Below are 23,410 nucleotides of genomic sequence, written 5' to 3' on the forward strand. Positions count from 1 at the left end.
GGATTTACACTAGGCTAGTGAATGAGATCAGCTCCCTCAGACTACCTTACCCCTTTGCTCCACCAGCAGCTCAGTTATTTGTGTAATGAGGAAAAAGTGAACAGTTGGGACAAAAACCTCATTAGCTATCCCACTGAAAATTATCCCTGCTTGGGAGTCAGAGGCCTAAATATTTAAAAAAATATATATAACAAATATTATTTTAATTATTAGTTTATTAAGTTACAAAGCAAATTCTATCTCCCACTATGCAGCCATTATAGTTTCCAGCTTTGGTGAACTGATATCTGCTATATAGATAAGCTGTCCCATACTTTGCCAGCAGAGCACCATCGAGCATCTCCTCATACTATGGAGAAGAGCATCTGTACTACTGCCTCTTCTAGAAAAGAGGGAGGGAAGGATGGCTTGCAGGAAAGCACAATGTATGGCCTAGGCACTGTGTTGATCTGCTAGTTAAAAATCTTGGGTTTGGGGGGACAACAGGCTATATTCACTGCTCTTCTCCACAATCAGTAGTAGCAGATGTAGCTCACTGGCCCTAAAACTCTACCCAGGTGGCAGGAATAGACATTTTGTTTTAAGCATTATATTAAAAACACATAGTTCTATTAGAGCTGGAACTCACAAAGCCTCATGTCTCTACTGCTTTGTACATCATGATAGACTGTGAGCTCAGATTAAATCATTCCCAACCTTAACCGTTTGATCCTGTGTAGCTTTTTGGAAACCAGCTGGTATGGATTTACCTAGCACCTTCTCAGATGGGCACATGAAGAGTCTTTTTCTGCTGCCTGTCTAATCTTGCAAGACCTTAATCATCCATGATACTACAGTCCCTGGTCAAAGCTGGCTGAAATCAGCCAAGCAGTTCAGGAAGGACAAAACCGTATAGACACATATAGAACAAGGGGCAGTTTTATGTTACACTTAATCCAATAACTACACATTGTAACTTCAAGAGGACTTACTCTGTCACCTCTACCCTGCCTTCCCTGCGTCAGACCCAGCAATTGGGTAAAACAAGTAGCGCTTGCTGATCCAAACAAACTTTTGTGGTGCTGTTTTTTGGTGAATTATCAAGCTAAGCTGACTCACAGTCTCTTGATTACTAGATCTGATGCAAAATGGAGGTAACCTTGTTAGACTGGATTAACATGAAGCTACCTCCACAGACTCACTCCTTCTGTAAAAATCATGCTAAAAACACCAACAGCTTGTTTTTCAAGTGGAAATTACTAAGTCAATTTGAAATACAAGACTGGTTAGTCATCCAACCTTAAATCTCATAAAAATGATGCTTCCACTGGGAATAATGAAAACCCTGTAAGAGAGAAGGGTTGCTAAATGGTAGTAGAATTATTCATATTTTATAAGGTCTATAACATAGCTGTTTCAGTTCAAATACTTCCAAACTTTGTAAGTTGTTTAAACAATTGTAGGTGCACTGATAAAGCCAAACTGAATGGGCTTAAAGAAAAAAACTTCTAAGATTCTTCTCTTGAAGAAAGGTTGGCTCTGGAGTGAGCACATAAGTGAATTCTGTATTCTCCCTCACACTTCCTGGGTGAGCCAGAGAATTTCTTTGCATGCCAGTTCCTCATCTTTAAAGGATGAAAAATAGCAAACTTTTTCTCTGACAAAGCATGTTGGAAGGAAGGGTACCTCAAAGAGTGCTTAGTGGCTGTGTTAGTGAAGGCCCTAGATTTAAAACAGACAGAATAACAACAGGCATTTAAAATAGAATAATCTGCTTTGTATAGGTCAATTCTTGAGGATGGCATTGCCTTAAAAGAGACGTTGCACCAAGAATACTAGATTACAGTATCAGGAGCTACATCTTCACTCTGTATGAATACATTTTTAGTTTTGCTTTTCAGAATACACTGTAAATTTTTCATATATAATATTATGTGATAAAAATTGCATCCTGAAGAGTTTCTCATGGTTCATAATAAGTTTATGTACACAAATCAACTGTTACATTGCTAACGTGTATATTTAAACAAGTGAAAGAAATTGTGTAAATTATCAATAATTTTAATTATAACAATGAATGTTTATAGCATCTTTTTTAAATAAATACATGCCACTATTTTGGAAAGGCTATGAATTATATTTGATTCAGTACACTTGCTCAAAAAAAAAAAGATAAATAAATATCAGAGAACATCTTACTAATTTTCTTTTTGATTCTTTCGCTTCTCCTTGTCTGCTCAGCTTTTCTATTCCCATTCAGAGTTATCATCCCATGACATATGTTGGTTTCTAGATCCTGCTTGTCTTTAGAAGTAGACTTCTGAATTTTTCTGACAAGAGATTTGGTTTAGAATCAACAAAAATATTATCTTCTCTATATACAGTAAATCAAGGTTTATAGTAGAGATAAAAATGTAAATATATTTAATTTTAAAATGAAATTTATAATAGTATACAAGTATGTTTGCTAACTTTGGTAGTACTGAAAAGAAGGTAAATCGGGGCAGAAACTGACTCTCAGATCTGTAAGTAAAATGTTAAAACCTTTACCTTTTGATCATTTAAAATCATTAACACGAGGAATGAGCAGTCTGCATCACATTTGTTATGTTAATACAAAGAGGAACTTAAGAATATTATGCATGATTTTGTCATACTCAAAATCCTTAGCTTTGTTTCTTGTTGTATTGCCATTGTGAGATATCCTCTGCTGAGTCTCTTGTAGTATTTGGTGACAACTGGAAACACCATCTCTGCACTTTCTTGAGGAGGTCTCTCTTAACTGCCTTGCTCTCCTTGATGTTGCTTTGGTAGTTTCTGCACACAAGTCAGTCTCCACTGAATGTGAACTTCCCTCCCCAGCGGGCTTTTCATGCGAGTTGGCAATCCAATAATCTGAAATTACTTCTTTCTCTCTCTGCGGATCACCCACAAGCTGTGACAAAAAAAGAAATACTACAAGTGACCAGTAAACAAACTGTTAAAAGAATTGTTGTATAAATATGAAGGGCTCAAAGTACATCATCTTATACATTATATATGTGCTCACAAACAATGGAAGAAAAGTAATCCCTCCATTCTCTGTGTTAAGTGATAATTGGAATCCTCAGATACCACAGACAGGTTTCCACAGAGAGAGGCACTCCTAAAGTACTGCCACATCATGTGGCACTGGGAGAATTAGCCAAGGGAAGTAGGATACTCAGAATCAAAACACAAATAATTAATCTAGCTTGTCTGACAGTGAACAAAAATTGTTATCTGAAAGTTGTTTAGTTGGACATGTGAAATGACTTAATAGATTCATTTTAATTCCCGATGGACATGAGTTCCTGTCCTAAAAAATTAAATGATGTTCAAGATGCCTTAAACTAGCCCATTTTATTCCAGTCTTGCACAAATCTAGAAACGTGCACAGCGTCAGGAACAGTGTTTCAACAGTTTCAGTAATTCCTAGCTGAGAAGTTATTTCTAAAAACATACCATCTTGATCCCTGAGCTATCGCCACCACAGATGAGATTTATCTCACTCAGCTGCAGCCATCTAAAAGTCAGACATCTAGATATCACTATGTATCCTGGTTCTCCCTACCATTCCTATCATCAGTGAAGAGGAACAGCCACTTTCAGAGACTGATTCATCTTGTCCTAAGGTGTGTTAAGGGGAGCCTAACTAGATGTTTATATATGTATACTAGATGCCTATCTCTAACAGTGAGAGGAATGCCATCCTAAGGATGAATTATCACAGGGTTGTTAACTTGAGTTACTCGAGTTAATTCTGTATTTTAGTCAACTGAATGTGAACATGTTGTTGAGTACCACTCAAGTTGCTGTAATGGCCTGGGTGCACATTAGCTTATTACTCACTTGAGTAGTGCTGAACGCTCTTAGGGCACACCCTCAGTGCACATGCAACATGGGCATGACTGCTCTACAAATTCTTTCACAGTGATATGGGAAAATTTGCCAGTGCTTCCTTGGCACATGGACGGAAATGGAGGATTCACTGTTTTTTTTTTAATTGACATATTCAGCAGAGAGGCTCCTGAAGGGGTGAACCGCACTGCTAGAAGTGGTCCCTCCTGGTCAAGACATGATGTACATTAACACGGCAGTTGCAGAAAACCAAACATTTCAGTGTACAAAACTATCCAACCAGTACTCTCCATGCTACTGCATTTGCTATAGAAGGGGGGTAAGAGAAAGCAAAGAAAACATTTCAAAAAGAAAAAAGTACAGCAGATGGCCTATATAGCATCATGCTTGCATCTATAGGACAATACAGGCTCTCCTCTTTTGGGTACCTGTTTCACCATTCAAAATAAGGATACTGTGAAGAAGCAAGGATGAGGAAAGACCAGGGAGAGCAATATAGTGTCAAAACACAATTACTAATAAATTAACCTGGAGTTTTTCCTCATTAAACTGCCTCCATACTTTCTGCCTTCAGCAAGATATCAAAAAGCTAAAATAAATTATTAATCAAAAAAGAGATTATGGATCCACATTCCCAAAGGACCCTGACTCACAATCTCAACTGCAACATTGAGTAAATCTATATATTAAGCTCCACAATCTGTGCTACAAATTTCAGAAATTTACACTTCAGAAATCTACACTTCACTGAAACAAGCTTTACAAGTTGCTATGGTTCTGAGCGAACAAGCCTAGAGAGCTTTCAGCACCCTGAAATTAGCTACCTGTGCAGCACATTTTATTACACATTGTGATATTCAGTTAATGTAACCAATAAAAGACTGAATTGGTTGATATTCTTTGGATGCTTTATGCCATCCTGTGGATGAAAAGAGGCTGTAAAACCACTTTAACTAGCTATAGTGGTTTATTGTTGATTCGCAGCACCAGATTACACAGAGACAAAGCAGAGCAGAGGATCTGATTCCAGATTTACAAGGGATGTCTATTGCACTCCATAGCACAAACATGGAGGTCTTTCTCTTTCCTTCACGATAACTTGAACAGGAAGAGATTATAATGTTGCTTTCATGTTCCCCTCTAGATTTTTGCATTCATCTCGTTGAATTCAAATGACCTGTTGCAGATCATTTTGCAGGACAAGACATATGTTGTGAACAGCACAGGATAAGAGACAAAATAGAAAGAAGGATCACAGCTTGTATCCATACATACTAGCATCTTGAGGGGAGGACATAAACATAAAACCTTGTCTCAGTTTCTTCAGTAAGCCTCTCATAGGCAGAACTAAACAACATAGACACTCAAAACTCCTAAACATACATGTAAAAAAATCCCCATAAGTCATCTTGCTGGTCTATAGGGAAGACACAGCTATAATTTCTTTTTGTAATACTTGCAAAGTGTTTGTACGCTACAAGTGACAGGAGCTAGAGATGCAGAAAACACAGCATACTACAGTACGGAAAAGTAAACAAAACAGGATAGGGTAAGAAACAGGTTGAAATTGGCTGGTTTATGCCAGTGTGCTATAACAGCATATCAGAATAGTGTTTTGGTACTTTCTTTGGAGAAGGTGTGAGACAAAGAAGATATATGGAGGGAACAGGAGATTTTAAAATTTCCCTGCTAATTCTAGCCATGGCAGTCACTGATTTAAAAGAAAGAAAGAAAGAAACAAACAAACAAAAAAATCCTTAACTTTACTAGGATTTCCTATCCCAGCAAGCTCAGCCATTTTTATACGAATATATCAAAACAGAAAAACATTACTGGACTTTTAAAACAAAATCAACTAAAAGATATTAAACATGTAAATTACTGATGCCAACTTGTTCTCTACTAAGATTTATATCTCCAAATAGTTTGACTATTCTATAAAATATTCTAAGATATACATAACTTTTTCAAGTAATAATTAACCCGCATATGTACTTGCTCATTTGCTGTCCTCGGCAAGGTAGATCCTGTTATGGCTTTTATTTCTTCCACCTGAACTGTAGGAAGCTGAGGCTCAAATGTATCTGTTAGTTGCGTACAGTCATCGTCTAGCTGAGGAATACTGGGTTCTGAATTTAACTGCTCTTCCTCAGTGCTAAGCTGCCTCTTGTTTGGCACTTCAGGAGTGACAGGCTGTACGACAGATCCTGACAAGGAGTTCAGAGCTGTCACAAGCTCAGCCGGCAGGGCATCGCTCTTCTCATCTGCTAATGCATCAATGGATAAGGCATGACCCTGACACTCTAACATGTCATGCAATGGGTTTATTGTTTTAGGACTCTCTGAATCACTGAGAGGTTTCAACAAATCACTAATTTCAAATTCACCCGTCACTATTCTCTGTTCAGAGAATGCTTCCATGAAAATCTTCCCTAAGGATGTCAATGAGAGATCTGTATCATTATTAAGGGAACGTTCTTTTACTGTGTTATCTGTGTCAATAATGGTCATGCTCGTTCTCTGGCAATCTTCCAAAACATGTGGAAATATATCTTGTGGCGTCTGTTCTTTTGGAACCATTATTAGCTCCTCCAGAAATGCATCTAGACACAGGCTTGTTTCTGGAGAAAGACCTTCATCACTTAATTTCTGTGAAATCTAAACATAAAAAACATTTACAAAAAAGGAATGGAACAACTCTTTCCAAAAAGCACATAATCAACATTCACTTTACAAATCATATATATACATATATATATAAAAATAAATAAAATTTACAATTTTTGAATAAAGTAAACTGCAATAACCTTAGGCTTTTTCTAAGAATTCACAAAGTTTCTTAATAAGGGTTAGACTGGGGCATCAGTTTCAAAAGCAGAGCACTTCAGCTGTTTACCTCCCTTGCAGTGAAAAAAATCAAGAACAAGACAGACAAAATGTGATACAAAGTCAAAGATATTATGCTATTGCCAATGACCTTAAGTGTTAAAAGGCATTAAAAATTTATGTCGTCCAGAAACAATGGAAATGGACATACTCACAACACAATATAAAAAGCAGTTAGTAAAACACAGTATGCTCTTTCAGTTTTGTTTATGTGTTGGTGTGGATTCCAAGGTATGAAGCACTTGTGCCTCATAAACTTCAGTTCAAAACCTTTGGAGTATCTTTGGGGGCTGCATGTCTGAGTTTCCACACTGAGAACAGAAGCACAAAACCATAACTGTTCTTGGAAAAGTAATACTTCTGCTGTTTTTCTAATCACTTCAATCTGCTTTCCAAGAGATGCACCCACTTTTATACCATTTAATACCTTTTTCTTCTTTTTTTTTAATCCTTGTTTCATATGCTTCTGCAGGAGAAAATCAGATGCCTCAGCAAGCCCAAAAACCTTTTTCTATATAATGTGTGTGTACATAACAGCAGTGTTGCTTAAGAGAATCTTAAAGAGATTTTCTTTCAATACATTTTTAGACTTTTGCTGCCAGCAAGTGGCAATATTGTGCAGTGCAAGAATTCTTTAACACAGCAGGTAACAAATTTTGATAAAGCTCACACACAACAAAACAAAAAGGGCAGAAACCTGATGTTGTTGACTCACATTCAGTTTGTAAGCCATTATAAATCCCTGACCCTTTGTTGAAAAATATTCCCTAGTTAGCTGTCTCCCATCTTGTACTTGTGCAGCTAATTGTTCCTTTTCCAGTACTGAGTACTTTTTACTTTGCTATATTGAATTACAGTTTATTTTTAGATCACTTTTCCAATTTGTACAGACTTTAAAGGACTGAGAAAAAAACCCACCATCATAAGCTTTCTGTACTTGAAGAACTGTGGTGTAAATGACATGTATATGTCTATTACAAATTATAAACTTATTACAAAAAAGGCTTGGTGCACCTATTGAAAAGCAGGTGAAACAAACATTTATGTTAATTCAGAAGGATCAGGCAGGCACAAATGGCTAATTCTGCAAGATTCGAAGCACCCAAATGCCAACTGAAATCCAACTCCCCTTACTTCAAAACCCCTACTCAGCTGTCACTGATCGATGAAGGCACTCAGAGCCCCAATGCTTAAGGTGCCTATGCCTCTAGTTGTCTGTTGAATAGGAAAGGAGAGCTGCTGAAGGAGGAGCAGGGCTGAGCAGCTGCAAACTGAACTGAAGCATCAGCAGGATTCTGAAACAGTTTTTCACTTATGGGCCTCCAACTGGTACATGTGGTCTCAATACACATATTGGATCAAGCCTCACTCAGAAGAGGAGCAGGATTCCCCCTCAATCAATAGCTCTGTGCTAAAATACCTGCATTATGGGAAACGCAGATTCAGGTCCATCCTCCAGCAGCAGGGCTATGCTTCAGACAACTCATTTCAAGAGGGTATTCCTAGCTAAGAATACCAGAGAGAAAAGATATCTCTTTCACATTAGATATCCAATTCTCTTCAGGGTTTGAACGACATCCATCTCCTGTTAACTATTTTAGGCAGCCCTCTGGTCAGCAACATAGCATCTGTAAATCTCATGTGTGAGCATGCTCACACTACTTTGAAAGCCTTGGTTCAAATCCCACTATCCTCACATTTCAACTACTCCCAGTACAAACCCAAACCAAGGTGCTTCTTAACAGGCGCAGGCAAAACAAACCCTGCTGGCCCTCTAACATCAGCCCAGCATCTCTTGTCTCCCCATGGTTGCCAGGAAGCATACACTGGGTATCAGCTGAGCATGGCTGCAATCAACTGCAGCCTCAGCTGATGAAGAAACTCTCACAGGAGAAAAAGGAAGGACTGTGCAGTCAAGCACAGATCTCACCTAAAAGACCCTTAAATGACTGTGGATATAAAAGGTGTTGGTTAATAAGCTCACTAGGCCAAATGCCTAGGCCTCAAAGCACTAGGATTTCTATACATATATTATGTCAATAAACTTCTGTATTTTCAGGAGCAGAGCTACAAAACTGACATATCCAATGACTCACTGCTGACTGTTAAGGGGTCTGTCCTGTCCTTCCTTCAAGTCAGTACATGGAAGCCTGCAATGGCTATTGCAGCACCTGCATCTTGGCAGTGCCAGGATCAGCCAATATGCAAAAACCATAATTCATCATAGCAATTAATTCCAACTTTCCTTCTCCAGCTTCCTAAAATATCCTCTCTGAGGATCTTCTCAAGGCAGTTGATTTGCAGTTAATCACAACTAATCTTTGTTTTCAGGACATTTAGATTTTGTTCCACTTAACCAATTCTGCACAATGGGAATGTTTTATTTTATAAATTTGGCATTGTAGTTATATATTTTTCAAAAAAAAAGGAACAGATTGGAGGATTTGGGATTTTGTGTGTCTGTGTGTTTATTTTAAAATAAGGGATACTGGATCATGTAATGCTATCTGCTACAAGATAACATAAAATTTGTTATACTGCTCTCAATATTTTCTTTGGTGAATTGTAGCAGGTTCTGTTTTTTCCCCAACATTAACCTTATTACCTTACTCAGGCTCCTTGAAAAGAAAAAAATAAAATTGATTTATATGGAATTCTAACTTATTTTATAGGTACAAACCTATGGCAGTAAGCAAACATTCACAATGCTATAGACTCTCCTTTATGTAGACTATTTCAGCAGATAATTACTCTGTACATGCTGAGAAATCTGTTCCACACTGGAATGTCAGAGTGGAAACACTGGAACTGGTACCCTGCTGTAAGCTAATGGGAGCTTTCCTAAGAAGCTGCAGACGGCAGCGACAATTACACATACTCAGTAAGACTATCTCCTTTCTCCAGACCCCTGCAGCTGATCTCACCAATGCTGCAGAAATTCTCACAACTGTATATGACATTGCAATGGGAGGTGGTAATGGCAGTCCCTTTTTGCTGCAGAAACAACAACCGAGCAAATTCCAATGACAGCTTCTTTGTCCAGCAACAATAGACCTGAAATTAGTGAACTGGGCAGGGATGAAGTGAGACCAAAATCAAAAACCACAAAGATGGCATTGTGGCTCACAGCATCAGTGGGATGAGACAACAACGCAGAGGTAGCAGAGCAGCTGTAAGTAGCATCATGGCTGCAAACAACAGCGTACAGACAGATGATATTAAGGCAAAGGCCAAGAACCCTTCATGAAATGCTGCTCTGCTGCCTGGAGATAGATCTGTTCAAGTCCCTCTCTGGTGCTTGGACTTCACTAACTTCAACCCATGAGTGTTGGAAGGGAATAGGGGAAAGGGGAAGCGGAGCATCAAAGGAACATTTGGTGCTTGGATGTTTATGTCAGCGGTTGCAGAACCTTCAGCTCCTGCTCAAGATATTTCTGGGTTGGATGTTTTACTTATTGATACATTGTTGATTTTTTTGTTACTACCTTTTCTGAAAGCTGTGGGGGATTCCCTCTCTCCAAGGTTTTCTTTGTTTTATGTACAAAGGCAATGTGTGCAAGCAGATAATTACTAAAACAATTCTTTGTGAGTTATATTAATAATATTCAGGTTGTATTAAGCTTATGTAAATTAGTCTTGCTATAGTTGCATCCTTCCATTTGCCTTTAACTATGCATCTCCACATCCTTTCTTGCACTGTACTGGCAGTTACCTAATCATCTGGTAAACTGGCTTGAAAAAATAATCTGGCAGAAAACTAACCTACTAAAAGAGGTGAACAGTGTCTGATGATCAGTTCCCCCAAACCTGCTTCACACTTGGCCTCAAACAAACCCAAAGGAAGCAGCAAAAACACATGGCAAGGAAAATGGGCCATACCACGCAACAGCCAATTAGATAGGCTTACACTGTGGTGGAATCATCCTGGATTCAAAATCACTGAGAAAGAAGCTGACATATTGGTGGGAAAGGCAGCTCTGAAGCTATTCCATCGCTTTTACGTGGTCAGCAGTATAACCCATCACTCGTGAGCAGCTTTAGGATTAGCAAAGAGAAGAAACAGAGACTGGTACTACCTATTTTTGGCCACAAGTGAGTCATCATATACAAACAGAAGGCAGTTACAGATACTCCGTTCCTCCTCAAAATCCTTCCTAATGTCTCTCCCATAATTTTCATTGGTGGGAAACATGCTGCCATCTGCAGCTTCTTAGGAAGGTTCCCATTAGCTTAAGACATAGCCCTTATGGATTCTGTCTCCAATGCTAATTCAATCAAATGATATTTTACATGCATTCAGTTGTAAAAATACACTAACCTTTTCCTCTGAATCTTTCAGAAATCCAACCACCTTGATATCTAAATCTAGGACAGTAAACAAATATTTCAGTTGTAGTATCACTGAATTTCACATTTGAAAGTTCTCATCTTTTCTAATAAAATGGTCCCTTCTTCCTGATTAATGCTGAAGTTTCAAACATTCTTAAAAACAACTGCATTCAAGTTCCCTGACAGGAACTGATAACGAGTTTTCTATGTAGGCTCTATTAATCACCAGATTATATTCCAGAGTTACTTTGTCACATTTCTTCTTAGCTGTGGTTTAGAGACTTGTGTTTCCAAAGACTATCATGCAATTGGAACTACCACCCATTTCAGAGGGTGAAGCCTGTTCCCTGCTCTTTGTAATTACAATGCAATTAGACAATACAGCTGAACCAATCTAATAAATTACAGAATGGGCTCAGATGGGCTGGTCCCACACCCCCTGCTCCCATCACCCTGTTTCGATTGATATTCATCGGACTTCCTGGGAAACTGATTTGGTGCAGTAAGCTGGAAGAAAACTAACCAGAAAGAAAAGTGAATTATCTACTGGGACAGCAGAAATTTGTTCAAACAGGGAGCAAGCAAAACAGATGAGGCAGCACTGCACTGCTGGGAGCAGAGATGAATGGAAGCACAACTGAAGTAGCAGCAGGTCATTACATCACAGCCAGATTTGGGAAAGGACTGGTAGAAGTTTATCTTAAAAATGTCTTTGATGCTTGGGAACGTCAGCAAGAAGCATGTGGGGACCCTCAACAACTGCTACTCACATTCATGCTTATCCTACACATCCATAAGGCACTTGGGCACCACATGGCCTGTAACTTTTACCAGAAAATTCTACAGCAATGAAACAATTTTAAAGTTGGCACCACTACCTTGAGAAAGCAGTTATTACTTCAGACAATTCTAACAGAATACTTGCAAAAACATAACTTGTATCCCAAGGCAACTATGAAAACTAAACAACTGTTGTAAAGGCCACATATAGCCAGATTCCAAATAAACCTATGTGGATACTCATCTTCAGCTTCTCATATGATTCTGCCACAGTTAGAGCAACTTTCAGTTTTGTATAAAATAAAACATACCTACAGAATTATTTTGCTGACCCTCTACTGCAGCATCCAGTGAAAAAACAGACTCAGAAATATTTTCAGAAAATGAGGGACAGTTTATCCAACTCCTAGGATTAAATAATATAATAAAAAGATTCAGAATGAACTGTAATCTGGTCAGCTTGTCTTAAGAAAATTTTTACAGTAGTTAAGATTTATGAAGCTTTGTACTTACGATTATTTGCAGGAGCAATTGCATTCATTTTAGACATATACTTCTCCAATTCAGAAGGATATGCAGTAACTAAGACTTCCAGATTTCCTAAGTTGAGCTAGACATGCCTTTTTTTTTTTAATTACTTATTTCTGTACTTCTATTTTGAATTCACTTTCTACTGAAACCCTTCCATAGTTTTAGATGAAAAGGTCTAATAAATCTCTTGAATCTCTACAAATTCTTGCCTTACAATTTTTCCTTGAGTAATCTACTGTCATTTCTGTTGCTTATAACCTTACACCATTAAAGGTGATACCATCAACTAGAACAAATACAGAAACAGTTTGACCCATACTAGACACAGAACTACCTCTGGCATAAACATACATCCTTTTCTAAGCAAGCAAGAAAACCTCTTCACAGTAGAGCACTGGAAATAAAATAGCATTCAAACAGGGCTATAAGGGAATTGTTTAATTACAGAATGGCTGAATGGAATGTGTGTGTGATGTATAATACTCACTGCAGTAGAGACTGAGATTGGTCAAATGCATTCGTCTCCAGAGGTATCTGATTTGAAAAAAGATTTTAACAGCTTAGTAAAACAAAGCATTGCCCAAATTATTTTCTCAGCATTATTATGTGCTTTTCTTCTTCTTTCTGTAAGTGTTTTGGGAAACTGAATTTTTAGATGAGATCTTTACATACCTTACTAACATGATACAAAAGCCATTCCAATTAAGTCCTTTTTTTATTTGCGGTATTTCCAAAAATGTTAGAAAATAAATCAAGATTATAAAAGACCAAACTTATCCAATAGGAAAACACACCTACATAATTAAGATATGATTGCTTTAGGCTTCAGCTGTTTTATACATCAAAAGACCAAAATACAAGTTAGTTTTATTTCAACTCCCAATTTGATTTTTTTGTAACAATTCCCTCTTCCAGTCAAACATTATAGGGTGTTGTTCCAGAGATTGTTTAATACACACCCTTGAGGAAAGAGAGAGACCCCCCCCTCCTCAAATGTGGAAAAAGAAGCCTTTATGCAAAGTCTAAGGCAACCTAGGAATGATTGAGATGGGCAAGTGAACTGCAGAATGGTTCTCTCCAGATGAGCTGAAGATTGAGGATTACAAGTAGACCATCAGCATACTGGCTGAGATTTCAAACAAGTTATTGACATACAGTGGGAAATGTGCAGGACTTTGAAAACACAGGCAAAGAATATCTTGGTGTGGGCATGAAATGATGACTTATTTGCCTGCGTGTTATTGAGTAGCTAGTACACAATAACAACAACCATTTTAATAACGATCTGAAGAACAACAGGTAGAAATTGCCCAGCAGGAATGATTGCTAAAAGGTTCCATGGAACAGAACAGATTATTTAGAAACAGCTTATGCAACAATTATTGACTAATTTAATTCCAAAATACAGCAATGGAATGGTCGGCAAGAAGTCATTGACTTTGCGAAGTACACCCTTTGTACAAATCAGCATGGATATTTACACAGAACCTTATCCAGAGACCAGCTGAGGTCAGGAGGATAGCAGTGGAACTAATAAATCTTTGCCTGGGTAATGTTGCTCAGAGAGACCTTTAAAGCTCAGTGGGCCATGTTTACATCTCAGGAGAAGAAGGAATACTATGTACTCTGTTAAAAAATTAGGCTCTAAGGAAAATCAGTGTATCACTCATACCAACAGACTGGTTAGGAGGTTTTCTCAAGTTATAAAGGTTATAAAAACAGCATTTGTGGCCACCGACAGTAAGTACTGGGAACAGGCTTTTGCCCTGCCCTCTTGCTCCCTCTAATAAAATTCCTGCAAACCTCAACTGATTTTTCCCATTTAAGCATTTTTACAGCCAACTACCTGAGGGGATTCTGGATGTGTTCAAAAAAAAAAAAAAAAAAAAAAAAAAAAAAAAAAAGACCAAAGCTTTACAGTTGTAAGTGCCACTCAACACCTTAGGAGCACTTCACCAAGCTGGGCAAGAAAAAAAAGCCTGAAAAAGGCAAAGGCACAGTTTTACAATCATGAGGCGTGCTTGAACAAACCATGGAATATGATATTAATGGAGACAACTTGACTGGTCAGTTAGAAAGGACCTGGAGGCTATAAAATCTGTCACTTGTATATATATCAGATCTACTGCATCTCTGGTGGAAGAAAAGCCTTACCAACATTCTTGTATGTGGTAGAATCAAAGTTAGGCCTCCATGTCCCAATCCCCCACAACCCACCTCAAGCCCAAATCAGGCCAAGACTCCTCAGAACAACTAGAACAGATTTCATGTTTTCTGAAAAAAATCACAGCCATTCTGGGCTGCATGATCCTCGTATCACATTACATCAAGACATCATATTCATATAAGATTGTTTCTGAGGGTGCAGCATGAGGACAAACCTCTAGGTAATCACATTCCATGTCAGCTCTCAGAGTGGTTGAAGAGCCACACTGCTGCAATCTAATCATGCCGGTATCTACAAAAACAGGCCAATACATTTCTTCACAGCCTTCAGTAAGATTTTAATTTGATGCTGACCTCACACTGTGGACAACCAAGCTGTCAATGGCATAATTTATAGCTCTGTCAAAAAGTAGAGTTACCCAAACTATTTGGTGAAAAGTATGAGGGGACTCTTTGCTTTTGTGACTTTCTTTCCGGGGAAAGGAGTATTATCCTTCTTAGACTTGGGAGAAGAATTCCTTTGAGCTTACAGTGATGCAGACTTAATTGGATTATGGACTGGCTACACTGGTGACAGCCATGAAGCCAAAGACTTAGGTCTGTCAGCAGATGGTCAGATCAACTGCCAGAGGAGAAAGGGAGAGCAAATGGACACTCTCCTCCTTCCCTCTGCCATTAGCAAGCTGTGATCAGTCAAGACAGCCCTGGGACCTGCAAACAGTGAAACAAACTTCTGTAGAAAACTTTTCAAATAAAGGTATCCCCTTGAACTTTTTCACCATTTTTTATGCTGCCAGTTGAACCAAATTTATCTGTAATTTTACAACCTTCTATAAAATTATTCATTCCAATAGGAGAGTGTCTTTTTTAATGTAACTGTTGTCATTTAGGAAGTGATTTAAGAATAATTCTTTAAAAAGCTCCTCCTGTACTGGAAAAAAGGATGTATACTTATTGATCCAAACTGGTGGATATACAGTATTGTAGGTAGATTAGACACAGATTTTAAAAGAAATTGAGTTAAAGAGTAGGAACCTGTTTGTTTCTGATTGTTACATGAGGATGACACATGCAGGTGGAAAGCTGACTGCTCAGTGGAACAGAAAGTAATCTTATGGGTTGGCTACAAACTGTGGCAAATATATTAAAGGGTGCAGATTATAGAATTTAGAATTATCATAGAGTAGAATAATTACCCCATCATCATGCAAAGAGGCATTTTATTTTGCATTTCAGATTACTATCTGTTTCTTTTTCAAGTAAACAATTCTCCAAAGATCAAATCACATCTAATTTGAGAATGAGTAACCAAGGGTGTATTCTGGAATCATTAATCCAGATGGTTATCTTTTACCTCCTGAAGGAAACATACTACATAAAAATTACACATTACAAAAAAGTTTGCACTCCAAGACTTCTTCATCTTTGTCATAGACTCGTTCTAAAAATTCGAAAGCTCATACCCTCATGAAATACCAGGGAAGAGACTTCAGTACATTCCTGGAGAGAATGTGCTACACATCTGGCAACTGTCCTCCCATAAAATCCATTTCAGTGGTAAGTCACCAGGCTATTTTGTGCATAAAGAATAGGAGACCCAGTGATTTTATTAAATATTAGTAGCTATGTATGTGTAGCAGAAGACTTATTACTTTTATACATACTGGATTTATCTGTTTTTCTTCCTTCAAAGTGTATGGATAATCATGAACTTTATGGATAAAACAGATCTCTGGAGAGGGGGCTCCTAGGAGAGGAAAAAAAAACAACAGAAAAACACAGTAATTAAAGGCAGTTTTGCTGTCTTATGGTTCCATAAATTTCTACATATCTCAGTAATCAAGGTATATGTATCTCAAAGCTCTGATATTCAACAAAATTAAGTGGTTAGTCAGTCTACCTAGATTTTGAAACTATAATACAGGAGATGTCAGAAATAAATAACACCAGCTAGGGGAAACATTTCTTTCACCTAGCATTCTGAAACTCTTTCTGAGTTCATATAAGAAATCAAGTCTTTTTTTTTTCTTTTAAATTAAGAACAGGAATTCTAGTAAGCTGCCTGACCCATTTAACTAAAATATTTGTATTCCTTTATAGAATTTTTTTTAATAACTCTACAGAGGAGGAACTTCTCGGGAAAAAAAAGAGAGAAACCCTTACATTTGGACCCTCAGGTTTCAAAGCTTCATCATTGTTATTGACATTAACAAAATACTCAACAAATTAACCTTAAGAGTAAGCAATTCTCATCATCAAATTGCTACCATACAAGTATGCATGAATATATGAATAATGAAATGCTAACTATCACAGACTAAATATAAAATACCACAGACGGCGTGCTAAAAATACTGTAAATAAACTATTATATTTACAGAGACAAAACAAAAAACATCAGACAAATCCTCACTCTCACAAACAGAACAATGAGTCAAATAAACATGCTTTAAATCTCATAGGCTGAATCTTGCCAAGTTTTAATTCCAGTGGATGACCATAGGTAAGTTCAAAGGGGATGGTTCTCTCCTTAGACAAGACTACTGAAAGACCATGGAAAGTTCAGCATCAGGAAAAGACAGCAACAGTGAAGATTTTCACACATTTCAGTGGGCTGTGGGTAAGATTTACACTACCTCAGAGTAGGTTGATATAAAATGGTAGTTTTGAATCCCCTCAGGTCTTTAAATTGGTAACACAAACAAACAAACCGTCTTGAAGCGCACTAAGAACATCCTGTGTCACTTACAGAGTAGGCAGTCAATGTTTGTATTGCCAGAACAAAATATACAGATATACAAATAAAATGCACTATACAAAGAAGTCAAGGAGGTACCAGTAAAAATATTACGCAACTACTGCACGTTTGTTTATGCAACCTACTTTTAAGGGAATTATTAGGGAAGATTTTATGGCTTTAATGAATGAACATGCATTTACACTTAAAATAATACACTTAAGTATACATATGTAAATGTTGCACATTACATTTAAAGAGAACAGATATATTTAACAATATTAAAGTTATTTCAATACTGTATGCTACTCTAGTTACATACGTCTACAATGTGTATATACATTTCATTTATTCTGTTCAAATACACACATGCATATCCAAATAAAAAGGATATCTCTATATATCTTTTATATGCTTCCTAAGCCTGGCATTCTCAGTTATAATGTGCAAGAAGAATAGAGCAATTAAGAGAAAACATATTTTTCAAATATTAAAAATGTGCTGAAAATTTTTCTAGAATACTAGCTAAAAAATAAAGACTTCATAAGACATTACATACAGTTCATGAAGGTGAAAATTATTTTGTTTGAATACTTCATGCGTTTAAATTTAAATATTATGGACTCAAGCAGCATTCAGAGAAAAGTGCATAGGAAAAACAACACAGACTTAAAAAGGAAACTCTCTTACCTTCATCAATTCTTACTTCAGTTGTTAAAGACACGTCCTTATTAACAAAAGATAACCTTCACACACAAAAAAAAAATAAATCCCTCAAACAGCTGTATCATCCTCTTTTCAATCCTGCAAACCCAAAGAACAGTTTAGGCCAGCGGAGGCCAAACTAACCTCCTTGCCTGGGACACCTGCTAACCTCATGCTAAATGAGTACATCTCTAATAAAAACGCCAATTTTAAAGCATCCCCAAACTGTGAAAATACACCTGATTTTGTAAATCAGTGAGAAAACCTCAAGTAGGGAAGTACATCGTTGCTTTACATATACTCAGTCTATACTGAGGCACAAATATAGCGCAAATAAAAAGTGAAACTGCTGGGCAGATTCAATTCTGCAAGAATGCAGAAGAAAATATCAGGAGCACCCTGAAATGAAAACTGCAGAGAAATAACTGCATTAGCAGTAATCTTGTCTGCTGATATTTTCTTTATTTGTATTTTCTCTGGGCAGGATTCTGATATGCTTAGCTTCCATTGACCAAAATGTTATTCTGTAGGGTCCAGCAGTATAAATGCACAGGCCCACAGGATGTATGCACAACCAATGGGTCCATTTTCAGAGCTGGCAACTGTTAATTCCAGGAGCATACAAAAACGCCCTAACAAAAAAAAAAGAAAAAGACAAAATAAACTAGAATACGTATTTGTGAAATAGTCTATTAATTATCTAAACCGGCTCTGCAGGGTCTCAGGGGCAGAAGGAGGCGATGCTCCTGGCTTTCTCGAGGTGATGCGGAGACCCCGCACGCCGCCGGCGGGCGCCGCCTCAGAGCAGCGCGGGAAGCGCGGCGCCCCTCAGCGCCGCTTCTCCCGACGCCACACCTGCTTTTACACACAGGCACGGCGCGTAGCCCCCATCACCTCCTGCCGTGGAGCTCCTCTCCCTCCACATCGCTCTCTATCACTGAGCCCTCCACGACGGTCTCGTCGCTATCGCTGTCCCAACCGCCATCCCGCTCCCCCATGGCGCCGCCGCCGCGCTCCCCTCAGGGCGCCGCCGCCGCCCGGCCCCGCCCCCAACGGCCCCCCTAGGCGCGCGGGCTCCTCCCTGGCGGCCATGTTGCGGGCGCCGCTCCTCGCCCGTCGGGTGTCCGCGGGCTCCCGGTCGCCGGAGGGGGGAGGCAGCGCGTCTGCGTGAAGCGCTGCCTCTCAAACACGCGGAAGGGTAGCGTGGCGGCTAAGAGGAAACCAAAGGCAGCTCTGCCCTTGGAGCCGTTGGGAAGGATTGTGTTCGCCGTGGATGATGGTTACCGCTGCATGGCTGCCTCTGCGGCATGGTGGGCCTGCGCCACGCACACGCCTGCAGCAGGGCTTTGCGCTTCTCGCCTGCCTCGCCTTGCCCGCTCTCCTGCACAGCCACTGAGCCTCTCGTCCAGCCAGCACTGCGCCTAATCCGTGCACTGCCGAGGCCACATTGAAGGCGCTAACTTCATCTGCTGTCCCAAGCACAGTACCTGCTTCATGTGTCTGAGATAAGGAACGTGTTAGATACACCAAATGATTAGTTGCGAATATTTTTACAGTGTTTGCAATAGTAGTCTTGGATTTAACACTGCAGTGGGTCTGTTGATAACACAGTGCTGTTTTCACTCAAGACAGACCTGTTCTGCTTCAGCTTTGCCTTCCACCTCTCTCCAGCTGCTGTGACAGTGCTGCTCCCATGGCTTCTTGCAGTGTGCAGAGGCGGGAGAGGCTGTGGGCAGGATACAGAGAGAAGTACTAATACAAAAATTGTTTATGACTGAAAGCTTTGTCATATGTTGGCACAACAAACTCCAAATCATAGTAATGACTCCTGTTCCCAGGAAACTTGATGATAAAATTACCATTTTTATCACTTGCCAAATTAGGCTCATCACAGAATATTCAGAAAAAAATGAATACTCGGCAAAAAGGATGGAAAACATAGCAAGATATTAAAGGTCACATTAAATTATGTACCAATTATATATATTTGTTGCAACTGTGAGCAAATTGATATTTTCCTTTGACTTGGTCATATCCAAATGCAATTACAGTAATTGCTGTGCATATCATCAAATTACTTCAGAAAACTTACTGGGAATATTTTACTCTTTTCAGGTAATAAAGAGGAGATACTTGAGAAGACAGGAGTGTTGAGAAAGAAGCTAGCAGAAAAAAACAGTAGTAAGTCATCAGGATTTAGACATGTCACTTTGAAGATGCAAGAATGAAGAGTATCTTTACACATTAAATGACTGAGCTGGCACAAAAAAATTTCTCAGTGATAACATCTACTTTGCTGGAGTTCTCTGGGAACTTATTTTAATCAGCTCATCCTTTCTTGAGAATTACATTTACATTCCACAACATTGTGCCATGTGAAGGTGCTTGAAATATTTCTAAATAAAATGGCACCTATAAGAAGCAGTTTTGGAAAAGCTGGAGTGTAAATTATCTTCACTGACATCCTGGCAGATTATATTTTGTTTGTATTTAAACTTGTTTGCCTAGAACTTGCTCAAACCTGGTGACACAAGCTGGCTACACAAAATAGGAACAATTAATTGCAACGAAGAACAGTATGTTGCATCTGATACATAGTAGGCAACACTTGCCCAAAGAGACCAAGGATCCCCCTATGCTTCACACACCAAAAATATTTGTGTGCATAGCTAACTCAAAGAAAGCATTTCCTATTTGACCAAAAGCCACAAATCCAAGTATATTGTAGTTCTTCTGAACGTCAAGAGATCCCACTGCTTTCTACAAGCTGCTAATCATAATGGCATTTTTAACGAGTCGGTGAAGTGCACCCACCTGGTAACTACAAGTGCACAGGGTGGGTTACATCACCGTGTGCAAATGATGCGCTGGAACAATAAAAGCTTAAAAATGGTGCCGTGTCCTCCCTCCCTCCAGTTTGCCCAGAAGTACACGGGCACCAACCCGCCAACACGAGGCGAGGCAGAGCCGGGCCGGTGCTGCCCTGCGCAGCAAGCGGGGGCTCTTGGTGCGCGGGGGAGCCCCGGGTCCCCGGCCCGGCCCGGCCCGGCGGGGGAGGGAGGGAGGGAGGCCGGGCCGGGCCCGCGGAGGGGCGACAGGAGCTGCGTGCCCGCTCGCACCGCAACGCACCTAGGGCGCGGCTGAGCTCTTCGGTCATCAGCATATGCAAATAAGCCGCATCCTGCTGCCCAATCAGAAAACACGGCAAGGGGAGCGCGGCGACCCATTGGCCCGCAGCCCATGGCGAGATGGCGTGTTCCCCCCTCCTGATCGAGCCTCGAGCTGTGCGGCGTTCGCCGGGCGGTTGCCCCGGCGACGCAGCGAGTGACGCGTCATGAGCAGGGCGTGCTGGGTCCTCGCCATTGGCTGCGCGATCGGGCGATGGCGGCGGCTGGGGTGTTGCGCCCGGGGTGTCCTTGCCCGGGAAGGAGCAGCCGCGTCAGTCTGCGGCGCGGCGCGGCGGGAAGCAGGAAGGTACCACCTGTCAGCCGCGGCGACGCGCGAGCGCCGGGGCGGTGAGCGGGCACCGGCGGGGCGCCGCGGTGGGGCGGGCGGGCCGGCTGTGGGGTCGCGGCCGCTGTGGGCCGCGGCCACGCGCGTTTCGGTCAGGCGCGTTGCGGACAGCCCGCCATTGCGACACAGGTTCTTGACGGCCGCGGGCGGCTCCGGGCTCTGAGGTGGTGTGCGGCGGGCGCGCCCGTTAGCGCGGCGCTTCCCGTTTCCTCGGAAACGGGGGGCGGCGGGGAGGGAGCGGGCCGTCACCGCCGTCCTCCGCGCTGCCCCGGGGAGCGGCGGCCTCGCGCCCACTTCGTCTGCCGCCCTTGGGGCGGGCGGGGAAGGTCAGAGCCGGTGTCCCGGGGCCTTTTCCGTGACGTCCGGGGGCCGCGGTCGTCCGCGGCACCTGCCTCCCCCGGCTGCGCTGCCCGCCGGGGGCCGGGGGCGGAGGCGCGCCGCGGTGCCCCCGCGCCGGGCCGCGCCGGCGGGGCGGGGAGAGGTGCGTGGCGGCGGCTGCAGGGCGGCCCGGCGCGGTCATGGCGCACGGCTGCTCCCCCGCCCGTGCGCGGGGGTGGTGGTGCTCCCGCGGGGGGAGCTCAGTAAGCGAGGGTCTCCTTTCCAAACACAGCTAGCTCTGCCTGACAGTCTGAGGCGTCCGTATCGGGTATACGTATCTCGGTTCCTTTATAATGCTGTAGCTATTGCTGAGTCAGGCAACACGGGATGGGAAATTTGTGCTGATCTTATAAACGGTATTGCAGAGGATTGCTCTGAGGTGAGAACTAAGTGGTAAATCTTAGGTATTTAAGCTGAATAGTCATACAGTTCAGTGGTCGATCAGTGCTCTAAACCGTTACATACAACCAATCTAGTTTGCCTTTTAAACTCTGGTTCAAAGTTTTTGAATGGGCAACAGTACTTTTTGTTTGTATTTTGTTTTGATTTCCAGACTGCATTGCTTTACTTAACGTTTTCCTGGCAATTTTTGATTGAAGAGGGAAGGCAGATAGGAAATGGATGAGATTTATAAGACTTTTTTTGGAACCACCATTCTGAAATTTAACAAAATAATGCTAATGATAAATTTTAGTTTTATTTTTAAAGATACATCTTGCTAATTTCAAGCTATAAGTCAGGTTAACCATGAAAATACTATTAACAGAATTAGGAATGTGAGCTGATCATATATGTTTTTTTTTTTTTTTAACAGCACTCAGTAGTGCAGTATATATACAAGATCTGTGTATGAAGTCTTCCTTTAAGATTTTCTAGAATGTCAGCTATATAGCAAAATAAAATAACGCTTGTTAAACATGAAGGCTTTAAAAATGTTTTTAGGTTAGAAGTTGCTGCCAGTCAGTGGAGCTCAGGATTAGCAGTGAGGCATCCTATATTTTTATATACTGATATTAGCAGTTAATTGTAAAATGTTGGCTAATAATAGATATTATGGGTAGTTATTTTCATAATCAAATTAATGCATCTTTCGTTCATGGATTTTTGTGAAGACATTTTACACTTATTAACACAGGAATTCTGTTTGTATTGCTTATAGATGTCAGAAGTAAATATCTGAGGAAAGATTTTGGAATCTTTTAAATCTAATATCAGTTTCTTATTTGCCAAAATAAAATTCTGATAGTTGAAATCATTAGGCATTGCATTATTAATTTTAGAGCTGGTAGGACTTTGTATAGTCATGTGGTAAGTACTAATTCTGATTTTTTTGGAATAAGCATTCCAAAGCATTGGCAATTTCTATCCATAGGCTATTGCCAGGCCTTTTCTATTCTTTGTGTTTCAAAATCTTTGGCACTAAAACATTCCTCTGGCTATGTTTTATTTCAGAATTTTAATTAAAATATGCCCTCTGTGCTGCTGAGGAAAGTCCATAATACTACTGTGGAACAGAAGTTTTGCAAG

At 40.3% G+C, this 23,410-nt stretch overlaps 2 protein-coding genes across 9 annotated transcripts in view; one reads left to right on the forward strand and one right to left on the reverse strand.

Moving 5' to 3' along the window:
• ANKRD31 (ankyrin repeat domain 31) overlaps positions 1-18,990 on the reverse strand; it is a 61,560-nt gene extending 42,570 nt beyond the window's left edge. The window contains exons 1-9 of the mRNA XM_067315472.1: positions 18,887-18,990; positions 17,978-18,033; positions 16,215-16,297; positions 12,872-12,918; positions 12,165-12,259; positions 11,063-11,103; positions 5,854-6,507; positions 2,637-2,914; positions 2,179-2,309 (exon numbers count right to left, since the gene is read on the reverse strand). Of these exons, the coding sequence (XP_067171573.1) occupies positions 2,179-2,309; positions 2,637-2,914; positions 5,854-6,507; positions 11,063-11,103; positions 12,165-12,259; positions 12,872-12,918; positions 16,215-16,297; positions 17,978-18,033; positions 18,887-18,990 (1,489 nt within the window). The remainder of the gene's footprint in view (positions 1-2,178; positions 2,310-2,636; positions 2,915-5,853; positions 6,508-11,062; positions 11,104-12,164; positions 12,260-12,871; positions 12,919-16,214; positions 16,298-17,977; positions 18,034-18,886) is intronic.
• A 2,399-nt stretch (positions 18,991-21,389) lies between these two features.
• The window catches only part of HMGCR (3-hydroxy-3-methylglutaryl-CoA reductase), a 30,569-nt gene continuing 28,548 nt past the window's right edge, over positions 21,390-23,410 (forward strand). For 6 of the 8 annotated variants that reach the window (XR_010886797.1, XR_010886795.1, XR_010886794.1 and 3 more), the window contains exon 1: positions 21,417-21,466. The gene's annotated coding sequence lies outside the window, so the exon portion shown is untranslated. Of the gene's footprint in view, positions 21,467-21,486; positions 21,508-23,410 lie in introns of those variants that run through there. The other 2 variants (XM_067315150.1, XM_067315151.1) reach the window with 2 other exon arrangements.

Source organism: Apteryx mantelli, chromosome Z (assembly GCF_036417845.1).
Source record: "Apteryx mantelli isolate bAptMan1 chromosome Z, bAptMan1.hap1, whole genome shotgun sequence".
NCBI lineage: Eukaryota > Metazoa > Chordata > Aves > Apterygiformes > Apterygidae > Apteryx > Apteryx mantelli.